General features: G+C 48.8%; 1 protein-coding gene across 1 annotated transcript; it reads right to left on the bottom strand.

Annotated features, from left to right (window-relative positions):
- Nucleotides 1-267: 267 nt before the first annotated feature.
- Nucleotides 268-11503, bottom strand: LOC121920879. The gene is made up of 3 exons (XM_042448145.1): nt 11373-11503; nt 8590-8641; nt 268-6842 (listed from the first exon to the last, which is right to left on the bottom strand). The coding sequence occupies exons 1-3, from the start codon at nt 11379-11381 to the stop codon at nt 847-849; spliced, it is 6057 nt and encodes a 2018-aa protein (XP_042304079.1). The 5' UTR covers nt 11382-11503; the 3' UTR covers nt 268-846.
- Nucleotides 11504-19217: the final 7714 nt, after the last annotated feature.

Below are 19217 nucleotides of genomic sequence, written 5' to 3'. Positions count from 1 at the left end.
CCTGGAGATGTTGTACCTTTGGACTTTTTCACACGGGGGAAATCAGGGGTTTAACAAGGCATTTTCCCAAGAAAGTCATGCAATTGTGGGAAAGATTTTCCCACAACGTCACAATTAGAGAAGACTTATCCTGGGAAGAACCAAGAATGCTCCAGCAACAAATCATTCACGGGGAAATCCCATGAATGATTTCTTCCTGAAGTATTCCTGGTTCTTCCTGGGATAAATCCTCTCTAAGTGCAATGTGTGGGGGAAACTTTGCCGCAATCACGTGAATATCCTAGGAAAATGCCTTGTTAAACCCCCAATTTCCCCCATGTGATAAAGCCCTTAGTCTCCTGCCAGGAAATGACCCATGAAAACTGGAGACTTAGGTCCACAGTTGACCACAGATGATTTACAGACAATTAAGATATTGTCTTCCTAGGGGACAGGCTATTTTTTTTAAATAAGTGAATGGTGAAAATGAACAAGTCCACTTCATGCCTATGTGCCACATGTTAAAAGCATGCATGACTTGGCAATGAACATACATAAGCAAGATTTGCAAAAGGTGCAGGAAAGTTCCTGTTCCATGAAAGCAGCAATCAGGCATTTTGTGAAAGAACTCCTCTGATGGTGGCAGCTTGTCTTATTGAAAGGAGGGTCTTGGGTTCAAGTGTACCCCCTGAAGCCCTTCCTTTCCTCCAAATCCAGCATCCTGTTCACCCAAAAACCACAACTAGGCCATTGTTTTCATCACATTTTTTGATAATTGACAAAGGTATAGCTGGATAAGAGATAAGAGGGAGGAGAGATGTAAGGGGATGGTAAGAAGTGTGGATACGAGTCCAGAGAGAGGCATCATTACTCCTGTTTTCTTCTGGGCCCCTCTTTTCCTTGCATCAGATTCAGTCCTTGCCGTCTCTCACTTTGATCTCGGCTTCTTGATCTTCCTTGCCTGGTGCTTGAATGTTCCCCTTTGCTTTCTGGTTTCTTTTTTCTGCTGCTGAACAGCCACTTCCTGATTTTCGATCCCCGTTTTCCACTACTCGATCTCGACCTCTCTTCTTTGCTGCTTGATCTTCTGCTGCTCGATCGTCGCTCTTTGCTGCTTGATCTTTTCCCAATCAGCTTCCACTTCCTGCTGCTGGACTTCCGCTCTTTGCTTCTTGACTTCCGCTCTTTGCTGCTGGACTTCCGCTCTTTGCTGCTTGACCTCCGCTCTTTGCTGCTGGACTTCCGCTCTTTGATACTGAACTTCCGCCCTTTGCTGCTGAACCTCCGCTCTTTGCTGCTGGACTTCCGCTCTTTGCTGCTGGACTTCCATGTTTTGCTATTCCACTTCCGCTCTTTGCTTCTCGACGTCCGTTCTTTGCTGTGCAGTCTCTTTTCTTCATGTCTAACCAACAGTTCTTTGTGGACAAGCCTTTGCTTTTCTCCTTTGACTAAGGGCCTTGGGCTTGTGGCCCTCCTCCTCTCTCGGCTTCTGCTGCCACCACTTGCCCTGTGCTGAGCACGTGAGCTGCACACTTGTCTAGGGATTCCTATGGCAGGTGTCATCTGTGAAGCTGGACCCATGGAAGGCCCTTCAGGTCCACCGTGGGATCCCACCCTGCCTGCCTGAAATGAGTGTGTTTTCTCAAGCTGAGCTGTACCCAGGCCTTGAGATTCTGCAGTGCTATCTTTGGGGCCCAAATCAGCCTGGTATTCCTCCTTTTCCACACCAGCACCTTGCTCCCTATCATGCGTGCCTCCCCAGTGAAGCTCAGCGCTCACCGCCTCCACCTGCCACACTCCCTGGTCTTTGCCTGCTCTGCTGCATTCCCCTTTCCTGTGTGTCCTCTGCCTCTCCTGGTCTCGCAGCCAGATGTGGAGACCATCCTGCAGGTACAGCTTCTTCTCCACGATGGAACCAATGAGGGAAACTTTCTGGTCAACAGTCTTACGGGGCTGGGAGAGCTTGACCTCTCCCTTCAGGAGGATTGGAGTGCAGCCCTGGTGCTCTCCCCGGCTTTCTCTTTGTGGCAGGGTCCTCTTCGGAGACAAATCCACGATAATTTTCCTTCCTTTCTCTGGGGTTCTGCTTCTAACAGCCATCCCAGGGGTACAAGAAGTTGAGTGGGGCACCGTGGGTTCAGTAGGAGACTTGCAAGTTGGGGCATGCATCTCTCTCCCCCCTTTTCTACTGCCTGAACTAATGCTGTGCTCCACTGAACCCTCTTCCCACTTCAAGGAGTCTTGTGTGGATGTCTCTCCTTCCCACTGCTGTCTCTCCTCTTCTTTCCCTTCCTCTCCTTCTTCCTGTTCTTCCTCCTTCTCCTCCTTCTCTTCCTGTTCTTCCTCCCTTTCCTCTTCCTCTTGCTTCTGCTCCTCATCCTGCTCTTCATCCTCCTCATTTTTCTCTTGCTCCTCCATTTTTTGTTGGACATCTCTGCCTGGTTTAAGCTGCCTAGACCTTTCTTCAGCAAAAGCCAAGGCCTGAGTGGATTTAAGTTGTTCTTGAGGAGACAAGGGTGGTGGAAGTAGCCGTGGGAGTCTCTCTGGCCTACTCTCCCTTCCCACCTTGCGTAGAGCACCGGAAGGGTGGAAGACGTTCAAGGACTCAAGGACTCTGGCAGGTGTTCCCCACCGGTGCTGGAGCTTAATTTTCTGAAGGTGGAGCTCCAAGGACCTGCATGAGGCTTGGGAAAGGAATGAGGGGTCCCGCTGTTGGATGGAGACAGCCACCAAGATCCTTTGGGAGACGGCGAGGGCAGGAGCATGGTGCATGAAGCTCTTGACCGACTTCTCAATGACAGCGGGGAAGCCCCACAAGTGCTGGATTCTCTTCCGCTTTACTTGCTGCTCTAAGATTTCCTTTTCCCGCTCTGGCAGGAACAGTATCCTCACTTCTGAGAACACCACAGTGACCGCAGCAGCAACTCTTCTGGGTCTGCAGGGCAGCAAGGAGGAGGGCCTGGGCATCATCTCATCCAGGGCCCCCATGTAACGGGTACTCAACCCCCAGAGGAACATCATGTGTTTGTGCTGCATGGTAAATGCAATCCGGTCCACGTCCTCCTTCCGCCCAAAGGGCACAAGGTGGGAGCGTGCCTGTGGGTGCCTCTGGCCAGGTGGGATCAATTTGGGGAGGGGCTGCCTCAATAAAAGGGACACACGGCGCCAAGACAGCTTGACTATTGCCGGGAAAGCCCCCAGCTGCTCCTCCACGCATTTCTTCGCCAGGCGGATCCTGATCTTTTCTAGGTTTCTGGTCCCCACCAGCGAGAACACCGGAGGTGGTGCACCTGCTGCACGTGGATGTCTCTTTGGTCTCCTAACGTTTGCACTCATGCTCACATAGGACCCTGTGGGACCACGGTGGCTGGAGTCCCCTAGGGCTGGGCCAGGAGGGCTGGAGTCCACAGGGACCTCTTGCTGTCCATGTCGGTGCCTCCTGGGCTCTGGGTGCATGGGCTTCAAGGACTCAAGCACTCTGCTGGGCAAACCCCAGTGCCTGTGCAGCTTCATCTTCTGGACATGCATCTCCAGGTGGCTGCGGATCTTCTGGGGAAGGAAGAGGAACTCCTGCAGCACAATCTCCACCTGGAGCTCAGCCCTGATGCTGGCAGCTGGCAGGGGAAGGCAGGGCTCCGCAAAGACCTTCAGGGACCACTGGAGGAAGGCTGGGACCCCCCACTGGTGCTGCAACCGCTTTGTCCTGATGTGCAGTTCCAAAGCACTTCTGTCTGGATGGGGAAGGAAGGGGGTCCCCACCTCTGAGAACTCTGTACCCAGCATCCGCTGGGGTCGGAGGGGCCGAGTGGATGGCTTTGGCACTACCAGAGAGACAGCTTCCACGTAGTGCAGGCCCAGCCCCCAGAGAGAGGACAAGTGCCTCCTAGAGATGGCCAGCCCAATCTGCTGAAGGTCCTCAGTGCGTGAAAAGGGCAGGAAACTGTTGCGAGGATGCAGAGACTCTTGGCCTGGGAGTATCAGCTTGGGGAGAGGCTGTTGCATGGAAAGCAATGCCAGATGCCATGAGGTTCTGACAACAGGTGGGGGTTGTCCCAGCTGCATTTCCACCAATCTCCGAGTCAGGTGGGATTTAATCTTCTTGAGACCCTTGGGCCCCAGCGTTGAGGGAACGGCCCCCTGAGCTCTTCTGTGGCTGCTCAGGATGAGTCCAGCAGAGGAGCTGCGGTGAGGATGCCTCTGGGGCCGTGGTGGTTGAGATCCTGGCACAGTGTAGGTCCTTGCAGGATGAAGCACGATGTCTGGACACAGCAGCCTCAGGGACTGGCGGACCCGTCTAGGCAGCCCCCACTGCTGGAATATCACTCTCTTCCGCACGTTGGCCTCCAGCTTCTGCTTGGTTTCTTTGCGGAGGAACAAGAGCGGCCCCGGGACAACAGACACCTCCTCAGGTCTGAGCCTGTGCTGTGGGCGGCGCAGCTGGGGAGCTGCAGGGAGGAGGCAACGGAGAGAGATCAGGGCCAGGCTTGGGAGCCCCCAAGTATGCTGCACCCGCTTCCACCTAATGTGCCACTCCAGCCCCTCACGGGCCTCTCTGGCAAGGAAGGTGGTCTCTCTTGACACAAAGCTGCCTGGAACAATTGGGGAGACACGAGAAGACATGGGTCCCATTCCCAAGAAGAAATGGGCCAGGGATTTGGTGTAGATGGTGGGCAGGCCCCATCTGTAGCTCAGGTTTTTATGGGCAATGTTCAGTTCAATGCGATCACAGGCACTCCGCTCCAGAAAGGGAAGGTCCCCAGTCCGGTGCCGGATAGTTTTCTGTCCAGGAGAGAAAACTTTGGGAAGGATGTCTTTGGAGGCTCGCTGGCTGACCCCTTGTGAATATTGAACCAGAGGGGGAAAGACATTCAGCTGGACTTCAAGCGCTTGCTTGGCTACATTCCTCTGCAGAATGCGGCCTTTCTGGCCCCAACAGCTGTCTGAGGGCTGCAATCCCAGGAACACAGCAAGTCTCTTGTGGGGTGCTGGTGGCTTTTCAGAGGGAGGACATTTGGGTCTCCTTGCAGTAAGGCATGATGGAGCCACCTCCCTTGCCCCAGGCATTTCTGGAGAAAGGAGAGGGTCTGGCGCAAACTTCTGGAGAGACTCCATCACTCGCTGGGGAAGGCCCCACCGCTTCTCCACCACCAGGCTCCTGAGGTGGCTGTTCAGCTGCTCAGCAGTCTCTGGCCGGATGAAAGTAAGGTGGCTGGACATGGTCGCTGCCCTCTCTTCCCATAGAGAGCACCGTGTTATAACAGGGCGCGTGGATGGCTGAGGTGGAGCTGGAAAGAACTGCTCCAGGGACTTCTGAATCAGGATGGGCAGGCCCCACTGGTGATGGACCCTCTTTTGGAGGATGTGGGACTCCAGGCATGCCAAGTCAGAGAGTGTAACCGCTACAGCCTCTGAAGCAGAGGAACCCATCCAGGATGGCTGCCTGGGGGTGCCAGCTGCTCCTCTGGCCAAGGAATGGGTGGGCCCTCGGAAGGGCGCCCATTCATGAATGCTCTTCGCATCTCTCACTTTCCCCTGGGAGAACAGCACTTTTGATGGGTGCAGATGCCGCCCACCCAGTGGGTGACTTGGCTTTGGTGCAGTCACCTTCTGAAAGTGCCAGTCAGGGATGGCATGGGCAGGATGGAAACCCACCATGTCCTTGGCTTGTTGGTATGTCTTTCCTGTCTTCCGGCTCACAACCTGCTGGTCTTCTTTTTCTGAGAAAGTAAACGACCCATGGCCTGTGCTTGGCTGCAAGTGGCTGAGGGCTTCTTGGACCTTCTGTGGCAGGCCCCAGCGCTTGAGGTGCACCATTTTCTTCAAGTGTCGCTCAAGTTCGGCTCTGGCACCTTCCGGTCTCAGGAAGGGAAGGGCCTGGGGGCGGACAACTACAGCCACGTTCCTTGCCAGCTTCTTCCGATTAGAATCAGGAGCAAGGGGAATAAAGGTCCTAAGGGACCTGATGAGGGACAAGGGCAGGCCCATGGCGTGCTGCACTCGCTTCCTGAGCAAATGCCACTCTAACTTTGCCCGCACAGCCTCCTCCAGGAAGGGAGTGTCCACAGCAGCACCTTCTCCTCCTTGAGACCACTGAGTTCCTGACCGGAGGCCCATCTCTCTCTTCCTCCTGTGTTTGTGGCTTCGGTGGGACCTATGGCGTCCTCGGTGAGCCTTCTTCTTTGGAACAGCTTCAGCCTGAGTGCTTGTAGAAGAGGCTTCGCTCTCAATCATCAGGGAACACTTGAGGACTTCTTCCTGTGACTCCGAATGACCCGAAGCAGATGAGGTGTAGTCTGTCCTGCTGGTGAAAGAGACCTTCAGGACACCAGACGTGGCAGCATGGAAGTGTTTTTTTGGACCTGAACGGTTAAAACATTCCTCCTCACTGCAGGAACTGCTGGGACTACTGTTACCCCTCTTCTCTCTGGAAGAAGACCTCCTCTTCTGCTTCGCTGTCATTGTCACTGTCAGCTTCTTCTTCTGTTCCTTCAGGAGGACAGCCGACAGGTCTCTGGAGTGACTACTGGTTCCTTCATCAGCCAGCAACGGTGCTCCTGAGGTGGGACGTGAGTGGGGGCAGGTAGGGCAGGGCACACTTTGTGGTGAAGGGGCACCAACTGACATTTCAGAGACATCCAAAAGTTTGGAGCACCCCTTCTGGTAGGCGATGGGGACAGGTGGTGCAGGTGTCAAGTGGAACCGAAAGCCCAGTCCTTTGGGGTAGGCCAATTTCTTGGCCTCTATGGCAGCTTTGTTGCAAATGGAACAGGATGCATCATCACACAGCAGCTGGCGGATGGAATCCTGGTCAGACCTCTGGGAGGCGCAATCTTGGTGCCTGCTGGGCACTGCTTCTCTGAGGTCTGCAAGGGAAATTGCACTGTTAGCAGTCTCCACAAATCCTCCCAAACTCCAGAGCCCTTGTCTTCCTGGGAAGTTACACTGTTTAGAAGCAGTGGTGCAGGGGCTAAGAAATGCCCACAGCGGCCCTGTGCCTCATCCTGGTCTTCTTCCTCTGAAGCCTCACAGCAGCCTCTCCAATGAATGCATGGAGGAGGCGGAAAGGTTGTGTCACTGACTGTTTCAGGAGTGGGCACATGGTGGACACGTGGGAGCTGGGTCTCTTTCACACCACACAGTTAAAGCTCTTTGATGCATTTTAACTACCATGGCTTCACCCTCTAGAGCCCAGGGGTTTCTAATTTTGTGAGGGGCTTTGAATGTCTTGTCAGAAAGCCTCACAAATCTAGACACTGTAACACTAAATGGGAAGTGACAGAAGGGTCAAAGATGGATCCCTGGCTGCCCAGTGCCACCACCAGGAGGACCTGGCCAAAGGATGGAGCATCAGCCAAGCCATGACTATTCAGCCACAGTGGTGGATGTGCCTTCAGACTTTGTTCTCTTTGCTCTCTTTCACACCATAAAACTACAGCACTTTGATGCCACTTTAAGGTCAATGTCTGCATTCTGCAGAACCTTGAGGCTCTAAAGCCCTCTACCAGAGTATTCTGAATAAAAGTACAAATACCAGGATTCTATGGGATGGAACCACAGCAGTTGAAGTGGTATCAAAGTCTTCTGTCTGCATTGTGCAACAGAGACCCTGGGCACAGCATTTGTGTGGGGAGGAGGGTTGACTCTGCTGGGACTGCAAAAGGATCTTGTAGCACCTTTGACACTAATGCAAAGAAAGAAATTGGTAGCATGAGCTTTTCTAGATTTGAGCCTACTTCCTCAGGTGCATGTTGGGAGTGAAGAACCCAGAGACAGACCTATACGGTCGCTCCTCCGTTTTCTTGGGGGATCCATTCTGGACACTCCCCTGCAAAAATGGAAATCTGCCAATATTCAAGCTCTATTGGCTTGAATGGCGATGCCCCATTCTAAGTCCTTCTGTTTGCCCCTTGCGAATAAGCGAGGGCCACGGATTCAAAGTCTGCACAAGCGGAGGGATGACTGTATAAGCCATTTGTGTGTGAGAATGTCATTTCAAATTCAAAACCTTGTATATATGGAGATGAAGTGGCAAATACAGTTTTAACTGTAGCAGGAACAAAACAGCTTATCTATCATAGAATCATAAAGTTGGAAGAGATCACAAAGGCCATCCAGTCCAACCTCCTGCCACGCAGGAACTCACAATCAAAGCATCCCTGACAGATGGCCATCCAGCCTCTATTTGAAGACCATCAAGGAAGGCCTGTAGAGGCCTGTCCAGGGACGTAGCTAGCATTTTAGGAAGGGGGGGTCCAGACTAAGTGCCACCATTATAATGGGGCTTGGGTGCGGCAGCACAGCAGCACGCACCATTCATTTTTCTAATGGAAGAGGGGGGGTCCAGACACCAAGAACCCCCCCCCTTGGCTACGTCCCTGGCCTGTCTCTGGGTTCTCCACTCCAAACTTCCATTATAGGGACATGAGAGGAGAAGTTGCTATCTGTCCTTCTGATGTTGTGATGGCTGGAGAGTTAGCTGGCCAAGGGGCCAAAGGAGAGCCAGGGAAGTGGGGGCAAAAAAATTCAACATTTTGTTGCAGGCGTGTATTTTGGGGAGCAGCACCACTCTGGGACTTGGGGTGGAAGGGAACTTCCGTCAGGTTGCATTACCTCTCCTCTTTTGGGAAGCTTCCTGGGCCTGGTCTCTCCTCCCTGAAAGCACCTGTCAGGAAGAGAGGAAGGCAGTGGCATCACTAGGGTTGGTGTCACCAGGTGCGGTAACTCATTGTGTCACCCCCCCTCCATTGACTTCCTCCCATTTCACACCATATAGAATCCTTAGTCATGCTTTCTTGTACTAATGTTACTCTTAAATCATAATTCCAATATATCACCAAATGTAATGCTAATAGTTCTGACATAAACAACTAGCAAAATTAAAATTATACCTTCAAATTACAATATCTTATGTACAACCTAAATGGACAGTGCACAGTGATGATTTGATTAAAATGTGGTTAAAGAAAATGTTAAAAGAATTAAAATTTAAAAAAAATTACAGTATTTTTTTAAATTGAAATGTTGAAACGTTAAAAACACAGAGACCTGTAAGGAACTGAAAGCACTGAAGGACCTTGCTGAGGTACTCTGAGCCACTTGCCATCATATCTGAGAAATCTTGGAAAACAGGTGAGGTGCCAGAGGACTGGGAAACATTAATATTGTCCATTTGAAATAATGAATGACTTGCTCATTCTCCTCTATAAATACCCTGAGATTCAGAGACTTTGTTAGTGCTAAATATGCCTGTTTTAACTTTCCATTGCTCAGCTCAGGTGACATTGACAATGTCAGATCAATGACATTTCAGGAACACTGAACAGGCCAGGTTCTCAGGAAAAAATAAATCATTTCTCCTAGGTGTGTGTGCATCCAAATAAACAAAACCATCAAATCTAAAGTGCTTCATCTTTCCCCCGAATAGTCTGCATTTTCTGTTGAAACCAGTAAGCCTCTCTCTCTCTGACTACCCTCTGCTCTGATCCCGGCCAAATTTCTGCATCCCCCATCTCAGGGTTATTCCGATCCACTCATTGCTTTTGTTGAAAACATCAACCAGTCTGGAATCCCATTGTTGATTCCTGGGACAAGCCATTCAGTCTTTGCTATCTGGTTAGACAGCCTAATGTTTCAAACATGGCTTCAAAACCTAACCACTGCGCCCCCAGACCAGCCTGCATACACACCTGCACTCTGTTTATGTTCTGTGTCACCCTCAGACCTCTAAGCCATTCCACCCATTATGGCCTTTCCTTTGGACATATAAATATACCCCATTGCAATCCCTAACTCCTTTATCCCCTTTCCATATTTCTGTTTTGGTTAGCTCTGCATGCTATGTGTGTGTTTGAACAGCTATCTTGTGGGTGTGGTTGCACTCTGCATATTTTCCAATAATAACAATATTAATAACAACAACAACAACAATAATAAGTAGTAGTTTTTATTTCGATTTCCCGCCTCTCCCTGCAGATCGAGGCAGGATTACATCAATAAAAATAGAATTACAGTTCCATATAAAATACAGTCCATAAAATCACAGCATTGCATTAACATCAAGTAAAATCACTACTATATCAACATCTAATCTAACAGACATGCTCAGAGTGGGGTGTCCCTTTATGGTTGTCTACAGAAGATCAGGGGGGTAGGCCCACCAGAAGAGATCCGTCTTGAGTGCCTTCTTAAAGGTATTTAAGGTAGTGATAAGTCAGATCTCTTCTGGTAAGCTATTCCACAATTTAGGGGCCATGACGGTAAATGCTTTGTGGGAAGTTCATATTAGTCTGGTCTTTGGATAGTCCAACAAATTCTTCCCGGATGTTCTGAGAGTGCAGGGCGGATTGTGTAGGGAGAGACGTTCCCTCAAGTAACTCAGGCCCAAGCCATATACAGTAGGGCTTTAAAGGTGATAACCAACTGCACCCGGAAGCTGATCGGCAGCCAGTGAAGAAACTTTAGTATTGGTGTTATATGATCTGACCTAGGTGTTCCTGTGACCAATCTGGCTGCCGCATTTTGCACCAATTAAAGCTTCCGAACTTGGTACAGAGGTAGCCCCACGTAAAGCGCATTACAGAAGTCAAGACAAGAGATTACCAGCGCATGTACCACTGCTTCAAGGTCCTTTCGGTCCAGGTAGGGACACAGTTGGTGTATCAACCGAAGTTGATACCAGGCACTTCTGGCCATGGCATCTACTTCAGATGATAACTGTAGAGATGGATCCAGAAGTACCCCCAAGATGTGTATTTCATCCTTTAGGGGAAGTGTGACCCCGTCCAGGACTGGTTGACAAATCTCCCTCCCTGGACTTGGGGAACTTATTGTGAGTACCTCCATTTTCCCTGGATTCAGCTTGAGTTTGTTTTCCTTCATCCAGGCCATTGCCAAACCAAGGCAGCATCCAGAGGAGAGATGCCGTCCTTAGTCATTGCATCAGTTGGAGGCATAAAGAAATGAATTTGGGTGTCATCAGTGTATTGATAACACTGCGCGCCATGTCTCCGGATGATCTCTCCCAGCAGTTTCATGTAAATGTTAAACAGTATGGGGGACAGGATGGTGTCCTGTGGAGCATATGGCTCAAATAAAACCTTTTTAATTCACCAAGAACCTGGAGTCCTCACCATTAGTGCTGGTATGTACTGGTGCCCAACAGTCCAAAGGTTCCCCAAGCCTCTTGCAAAGCTAATTTCCCCAATATTTGAAGTGTTACTCACATCTTGTGGGGACCCCCAGTTCCCCCCACCTGTTCTTTGGGTAACTAGGTGCACAACATTGCTACAACACAAGGGTGGCTTGGTACAATTGATGCATCATTCTGCCCATGGAAATATACAAAGTGCTGGATTTGAGCCATATGCTCCATGCTGGTCTGACATGCCACCTACCTGCTTCATTTTGGACTGGGGCTCTACTGAAGGGGGAGCCCCTGCTAAGCTTCGTCCCCAGAATCGACTGCTGTCCTGAAGGAACTTCCCGTTCCAGATCTTCCGGAGTAAACAGATTAATAGGGAAAGCGCGATGCTGCTGCAGAAGAGGAACCGGAGGTCCCAACAGCAGCTGAAGTAGCAATAGAAGTCATGAGCAGCCATGCTTCTAGACACATATTTCAATTCTTTTTCTGTATCTCTGACCACCAAAGGGCCAGAGCTCTCCAGACAGTTTACAGACTAACCCAGAAATCTGTGACCAGAGAGCATCATCATTATCATCATCATCCTCATCCTCCTGTCTCCTTGTGCTTGCTGAGGTTCTCGGGCGTGTCATAAAGGGCTAGCAGGACCAGCTCTCCCCAGGCAGCCCCTGGACCCTCAGGGACCACCATTAGGGTGGGGGTCTCCCAGTCTGAGAGAAACTCCTGCCCTGCCCCAACATGGGGCCTCACCAAGTTTGGATTGAAGTCCAAAGTGGGCCCTCCCCCATTTCCCCCCAGCAAGGGGAATATACACACTGCATGAGGACACGGGAACAGGACCTTCCCTGTTGCAGCACCTCAGTTGTAAAATGCTTTTCCTGGCAGTGCCCTTGCTTTCATTTTAGCACTGAGTTCAAACATGGCTCTTGGGACTTTGCAGACATATATGGTTTTAACTCATTTTAAATTGTTGTATAGTTTAATCCATTTTAAAGCTGCAATTTATCTTCTACCGTTTTAATATTTTAAAACTGATTTTACCATATGCCACCACGGGTGGATCTACTTGTTGACTGTTATTCTGTGGCCTGTCTTCTTCTCCTGGTTCTGATTTAGTTGGTTGTTGTTGCCAACTATGATTAAGTTAACTTTGACTTATGGTGACCCTATGAATGAGGGACCTCCAAGTCATTCTTTTATCAACAGCCCTGCTCAGGTTTTGCAAACTGGAACTGGCTAGAATAATAGAATAGAGTTGGAAGAGACCACAAGGGCCATCCAGTCCAAGACCCTACTATGAAGGAACTTTCAATCAAAGCATTCCAGACAGATGGCCATCCAGCCTCTATTTAAAGACTTCCAAGGAAAAAGAAACCGCCACTTACTGTCAGGAGGTTCCTCCTAATGTTGAGGTGGAATCTCTTTTCCTGTAGCTTGCATCTATTGTTCTGGGTCCTGTTCTCTGGAGCAGCAGAAAACAAGCTTGCTACAGGGAGCATTATGGAGAAAAAAAATTAAATGCACAGATATAGGATGAAGTGGACCTGGCTTGGCAACAGTACATGTGAAATGGATCTAGGAGTCCTAGTAGACCACAAGCTGAACATGAGTCAACAGTGTGATGCGGCAGCTAAAAAGATTAATGTGATTCTAGGCCGCATTAATAGAAGTATAGTGTCTAAATCAAGAGAAGTATTAGTGCAACTATTCTGCTTTGGTCAGGCCTCATCTAGAATACAGTATCCAGTTCTGGTCACCATAATTCAAAAAGGATGTTGAGAAACTGGAGCATGTCTAAAGGAGGGCCACTAAAATGGTGACAGGTGTGGAAACCATCAAGCCCTATGAGAAGAGACTTAGGGAGCTGGGTACGTTTAGCCTGGAGAAGAGAAGGTTAAGAGTGGATATGATATCCATGTTTAAATATTTAAAAGGATGTCATATTGAAGATGAAACAAGCTTGTTTTCTCCTGCTCCAAAGAATAGGACACGGAGCAATGGATTCAAACAACAGGAAAAGAGATTTCATCTCAACATTAGGAAGACTTTTATGACAGTAAGAGCTGTAGGATAGCAGAAGATGTTGCCTTGGAGTCTGGTGGAGTCTCCTTCTTTGGAGGTCTTTAAACAGAGGCTGGATGACTCTGCTTTGATTCTGTGTTTCTGCACGGCAGAATGGGATTGGACTGGATGGCCTTTGGGGTCCTTTCCAGCTCTAGGATTCTGATTTTATGAATTACTTTGTTGCAGCAAGTCCACTGGCTGTTGGTCCATTTCCAGGCATAATGCAAAGTGCTGGCGATGACCTATAAAGCCCTATATGGCTCAGGTCCAGGTGTTCTGAAGGACTTAATCTCCTTTTATGTTTTTAACTGCCATCAAGTTGACTTTGAATTATGGTGACCCTATGAATGGAAAACGTCGAAGTCACCCTTTTATCAGCAGCCCTGCTCAAGTCTTGCAAACTGGCAAGAATCATAGAATCAAAGAGCTGGATGAGACCAGAAGGGCCATCCAGTCCAACCTCCTGCCATGCAGGAACTCTCAATCAAAGCATACTCAACAGATGGCCATCTAGCCTCTGTTTAAAGACCTCCAGGGAAGGAGACTCCACTACACTCTGAGGAAGGAGTGTGTTCCACTGTCAAACAGCCCTCACTGTCAGGATGTTGAGGTGGAATCTCTTTTTCTGTAGCTTGCATCCATTGTTCCAGGTCCTGTTCTCTGAAGTAGCAGAAAACAAGTTTGCTACAGGGAGCATTATGGAGAAAAAATTAAATGCACAGATATAGAATGAAGTGGACCTGGCTTGGCAACCTCTCGGGCGTGTCTAAAGGGGCTAGCAGGACCAGCTCTCCCAGGCAGCCCCTGGACCCTCAGGGACCACCATTAGGGTGGGGGTCTCCCAGTCTGAGAGAAACTCCTGCCCTGCCCCAACATGGGGCCTCACCAAGTTTGGATTGAAGTCCAAAGTGGGCCTCCCCCATTTCCCCCCAGCAAGGGGCTATACACACTGCATGAGGACACGGAACAGGACCTTCCTGTTGTCAGCACCTCAGTGTAAAATGTTTTCTGGCCGTGCCCTTGCTTTCATTTTAGCACTGAGTTCAAAATGGCCTTGGACTTTGCAGTGCATTACGTATGTTTTAACTCATTTAATTGTTGTTATAGTTAATCCATTTAAAGCTGCAATTTATCTTCTACCGTTTTAATATTTTAAAACTGATTTTACCATATGCCACCAGGGGTGGATCTACTTTGTTGACTGTTTTATTCTGTGGCCTGTTTCTTCTCTGGTTCTGATTTAGTTGGTTGTTGTTGCAACATGATTAAGTTAACTTTGACTTATGGTGACCCTATGAATGAGGGGACCTCCAGTCATTCTTTTATCAACAGCCCTGCTCAGGTTTGCAAACTGGAACTCTGGCTAGAATAATAGAATAGAGTTGGGAAGAGACCACAAGGGCCATCCGTCCAAGACCCTACTATGAAGGAACTTTTCAATCAAAGCATTCCAGACAGATGGCCATCCAGCCTTATTTAACGATCCAAGGAAAAAGAAACCGCCACTTACTGTCAGGAGGTTCCTCCTAATGTTGAGGTGGAATTCTTTTCCTGTAGCTTGCATCTATTGTTCTGGGTCCTGTTCTCTTGAGCCGCGAAAACAGCTTGCTACGGGAGCATTCTGGAGAAAAAAAATTAAATGCACAGATATAGGATGAAGTGGACCTGGCTTGGCAACAGTACATGTGAAATGGATCTAGGAGTCCTAGTAGACCACAAGCTGAACATGAGTCAACAGTGTGATGCGGCAGCTAAAAGATTAATGTGATTCTAGGCCACATTAATAGAAGTATAGTGTCTAAATCAAGAGAAGTATTAGTGCAACTATTCTGCTTTGGTCAGGCCTCATCTAGAATACAGTATCCAGTTCTGGTCACCATAATTCAAAAGGATGTTGAGAAACTGGGCATGTCTAAAGGAGGGCCACAAAATGGTGGACAGGTGTGGACACCATCAAGCCCTATGAGAAGAGACTTAGGGAGCTGGGTCGTTTAGCCTGGAGAAGAGAAGGTTAAGAGTGGATAATGATATCCATGTTTAAATATTTAAAAGGATGTCATATTGAAGATGAAACAAGCTTGTTTTCTCCTGCTCCAAAGAATAGGACACGGAGCAATGGATTCAACAACAGGAAAAGAGATTTCATCTCAACATTAGGAAGACTTTTATGACGTAAGAGCTGTAGGATAGCAGAAGATGTTGCCTTGGAGTCTGGTGGAGTCTCCTTCTTTGGAGGTCTTTTACAGAGGGCTGATGACTCTGCTTTGATTCTGTGTTTCTGCACGGCAGAATGGGATTGGACTGGATGGCCTTTGGGGTCCTTTCCAGCTCTAGATTCTATGATTTTATGAATTACTTTGTGCAGCAAGTCCACTGGCTATTGGTCCATTTCCAGGCATAATGCAAAGTGCTGGCGATGACCTATAAAGCCCTTATGGCTCAGGTCCAGGTGTTCTGAAGGACTTAATCTCCTTTTATGTTTTTAACTGCCTCAAGTTGACTTTGAATTATGGTGACCCTATGAATGGAAAACGTCGAAGTCACCCTTTTATCAGCAGCCCTGCTCAAGTCTTGCAAAACTGGCAAGAATCATAGAATCAAAGAGCTGGATGAGACCAGAAGGGCCATCCAGTCCAACCTCCTGCCATGCAGGAACTCTCAGTCAAAGCATACTCAACAGATGGCCATCTAGCCTCTGTTTAAAGACCTCCAGGGAAGGAGACTCCACTACACTCTGAGGAAGGAGTGTGTTCCACTGTCAAACAGCCCTCACTGTCAGGATGTTGATGGGTATCTCTTTTTCTGTAGCTTGCATCCATTGTTCCAGGTCCTGTTCTCTGAAGTAGCAGAAAACAAGTTTTGCTACAGGGAGCATTTTGGAGAAAAATTAAATGCACAGTATAGAATGAAGTGGACCTGGCTTGGCAACCATACATGTGAAAGGGACCTGGAATGTGGTCTTCCTCCTTTCCTGCTGTCTTCCACTTTACACTGCTATTTTTAAATTTTAGAAGATTGTATCTTCCCAGCTCTGTGCTTTTTAAGTTTTTCAGACTTTTGGACTCTTGCTTGGAGGGAATGTGTTCCAATTGGTCAGTGGAGGGCAGTAACTCCATTCATGATGCATCCCTTTTTAAAGACATAGGCCTGTTACAGACAGCCAAAATAAAGCTGCTTCGAGTCATAGTGGAGGTATGGTGTTTCAATGATGCATGCGTCCTAAGAGTCCAGAGCCACACCAAGCTGCACTCCGTCCTTAGGGCTGGAGTGTGGCTTTGGTTCGACTTCTGGACTCTTAGGACGCATGCATCTTGAAACACCATACCTCCACTGTGACTCGAAGCAGCTTTATTTTGGCTGTCTGTAACAGGCCAATATATGGAAAATAACTAGGTTTGCCATCCCCGAGGACCTCCAAACCGGGACAAATGTAGGACAATGTTTTAAATGTAGGACCTTTTTTAAAAAAAAAATCCTGGCCAGGAAATTAAAAAAAAAAGGTCCTTATTTCAAAACATTGTCCAAGGCCTGCTGGGGCCTGGGAGACAGTGTCTTGCAGGCCCCAGCGAGGCCTTGGAGGACTCCGCGATCGTGGACCCGTTTCCAAGGCTTCGCCAGGGCCTGGGAGACAGTGTCTCCAACCCCTGGCGAGGCCTTCCGGGGCTCTGCGATCGCCGCCCAGGCTTCTTCCCAGGCCTGGAAGGAGGCGGGGGCCGCCCTCATCGCAGCGATCGCCGTGGGTGGGAAGCGTCCTCCTCCTCCTCCCGGTCTGGGAGGAAGTCTCAGCCGGCTCCCAGGCTGGGAAGGAGGCGGGGGCCGCCCCTCATCACGGCAATTGCCGCGGTGGGAGGAAGCGGCCTCCTCCTCCCCCCTGGCCTCGCGTGAGGCCTTGGAGGAACCCCGGTCGGGGAGCTCCACCTGCGGAGAGCCTTCCCAGGCCTCAGCAAGGCCTTGGAGCCGCCGCGGGGGCTGAGGGTGGCGCCGGTGGGCGGGGCCGTCCCAGTTTGGGTGCCAAACCGGACCAGGACCGGGATGGCACGCCCAACTGGGATTGTTCCCGCCCCCCGGCGGGATATGGCAACCCTAGAAATAACACCAGCTAAACCTTTCAGGGCCTATTCAGTAGTTAACCATAGTACTCTAATTCTGTATTGTGAAAGGCCCACAAACCACCGGCCACAGTTATAGCATTGTGATTCCATTTTAACTGCCATGCTTCTATCCTGGGATATCCTGGGATGTGCGTTTATGGGCGCATTGTGTTCACTAGGTTGGGGCCATCCAGTGTGATAACTCTCCCATTGACCTCCTCCCATCTCACACCGGCATACAGAAACCTTAGTATGTTTTTGTACTGATTTACCTCAAAAATTGTAATCCCATATACTGCTGAATGTACTGGTGTAGATGTGACATAAACAACCAGCCAAATTAAAATTGACTTTTAAATTACAATATCATATGCATAGAAGAAATATGCTAAAAATGCATCTGAGGAAGGAGGCTGAAGTCTACGCAAGCTCATGCTTCCAATTTCTTTCTTTCAGTTAGCCTCAAAGGGGCTACAAGATCTCTCCAAATAGACTAAATATGTTTGCATATACAGTGGGTCCTTGCTATCTGCTGGGTTTGTGTTCCAGGATCCCCTGTGGATAACAAAATCCATGGATACTCAAGTCCACTGAATAGAATGGCATAGAAAAATGATGCCGCTTATATAAAATGGAAATCAAGGCTTGCTAGTTGGAATTTATATGTCTTTGGAATATTTTTCAAGCCATGGATGTGGAATCCGTGGATTAAAAAATGCGTGGAGAAGGAGGGCTGGCTTGTGCATAGTTCATGTGGTTAGGGTAAACATTTGGTAAAATGTGATTTTTTTAAATATTTTCTTTAAAAAATAAAATTAAAAATTAAATTTTGAAATTTATTTTTTAAATTAAAAAAAAAAAAACCTAAGGCCTCTCCTTTGTCCTCCCACTGAGCTCACCCCATCGCTTCAGCATTTTAAGAATATGGGCAAATGCCACATCTTCTTTCTGCCAAAATGCAGGTGTTTGAGGAGCAGTGGTGTACCCTTAAAGGAATGGCTCCCCAATTGACAAAGGAGTCACTGGTACGGTCACACACACACACCGCACCCCCCTAATGATGCCACTGTAATGGAGAAGTATTTGAGAATTCTTAGCCCGGAGACCCAATGCTTCCCGAAACTTCAGGATGCATTGTAACGTTTAAAGTGATATCACAAGTTTATGATTATGTACAGTGGTCCCTTCAACATTTGCTGGCATTAGGGCAAAGCACCCCGAGAATGTGGAAAAACTGCAAAAAACCCCTATTCTTTTAACCTAGAGAACACCCTTCTAGGAATCTCCAGGGCCTCCAGTGTATTTATGGTCACCATCTGCCAGACACTGATGACAGAATCATGCTAGAGGACCTACACATGCCTAGAGAAGTGTTTACTAGGTTCTCCAGCACAACTCTATGGTCAACATCTGGCAGTTGCACTGGAAGACCTAGAGCCGTGTTGGCGACTTTGGCATGAGTGCCAAGAAATGGCACTCAGAGCCCTCTCTGTGGGCACACATGCCATCACCTCAAACACCAAAGTCGCGAGTTTGTGGCTAGAAAGCCAGAGGGACAATGGCACTTTGCAATAATAAGTGGATTCTGGGTTGCAGTTTGGGCAATCAGTCTCTAAAACCTTGCATCACTGACCTAGAGATTCCTAGGAGACCGTTGAATCAAACCTGCAAACCACGAGGTCAAAGCCACAAACATGGAGGGCCGACTGTGTGTGAAATCCCGGCCTCTCCAGCTTCTCACGCATTCCTTTTGCATTGTGGAGCCCAGAACTGTCGGAACAGAAACTATGAGAGAAACGGAATGGCTCCCAGTTGGCAAAGGAGTCAGGCAAAGCTGCATGTTACCCACATCCTTGTTCAGTTTGTCTCAGGAAACCTCATGGAAGAACAGGGTGAGACTCAGAAGGAGGAGGAGTGAAAACAGGGAAGGAACATGAGCAGTC

This window comes from Sceloporus undulatus, chromosome 2 (assembly GCF_019175285.1).
Source record: "Sceloporus undulatus isolate JIND9_A2432 ecotype Alabama chromosome 2, SceUnd_v1.1, whole genome shotgun sequence".
In the NCBI taxonomy this organism is placed as follows: Eukaryota; Metazoa; Chordata; class Lepidosauria; order Squamata; family Phrynosomatidae; genus Sceloporus; species Sceloporus undulatus.
The sequence above is the reverse complement of the archived record's forward strand: the minus strand, read 5'-3'. Positions and strand labels throughout refer to the sequence as shown.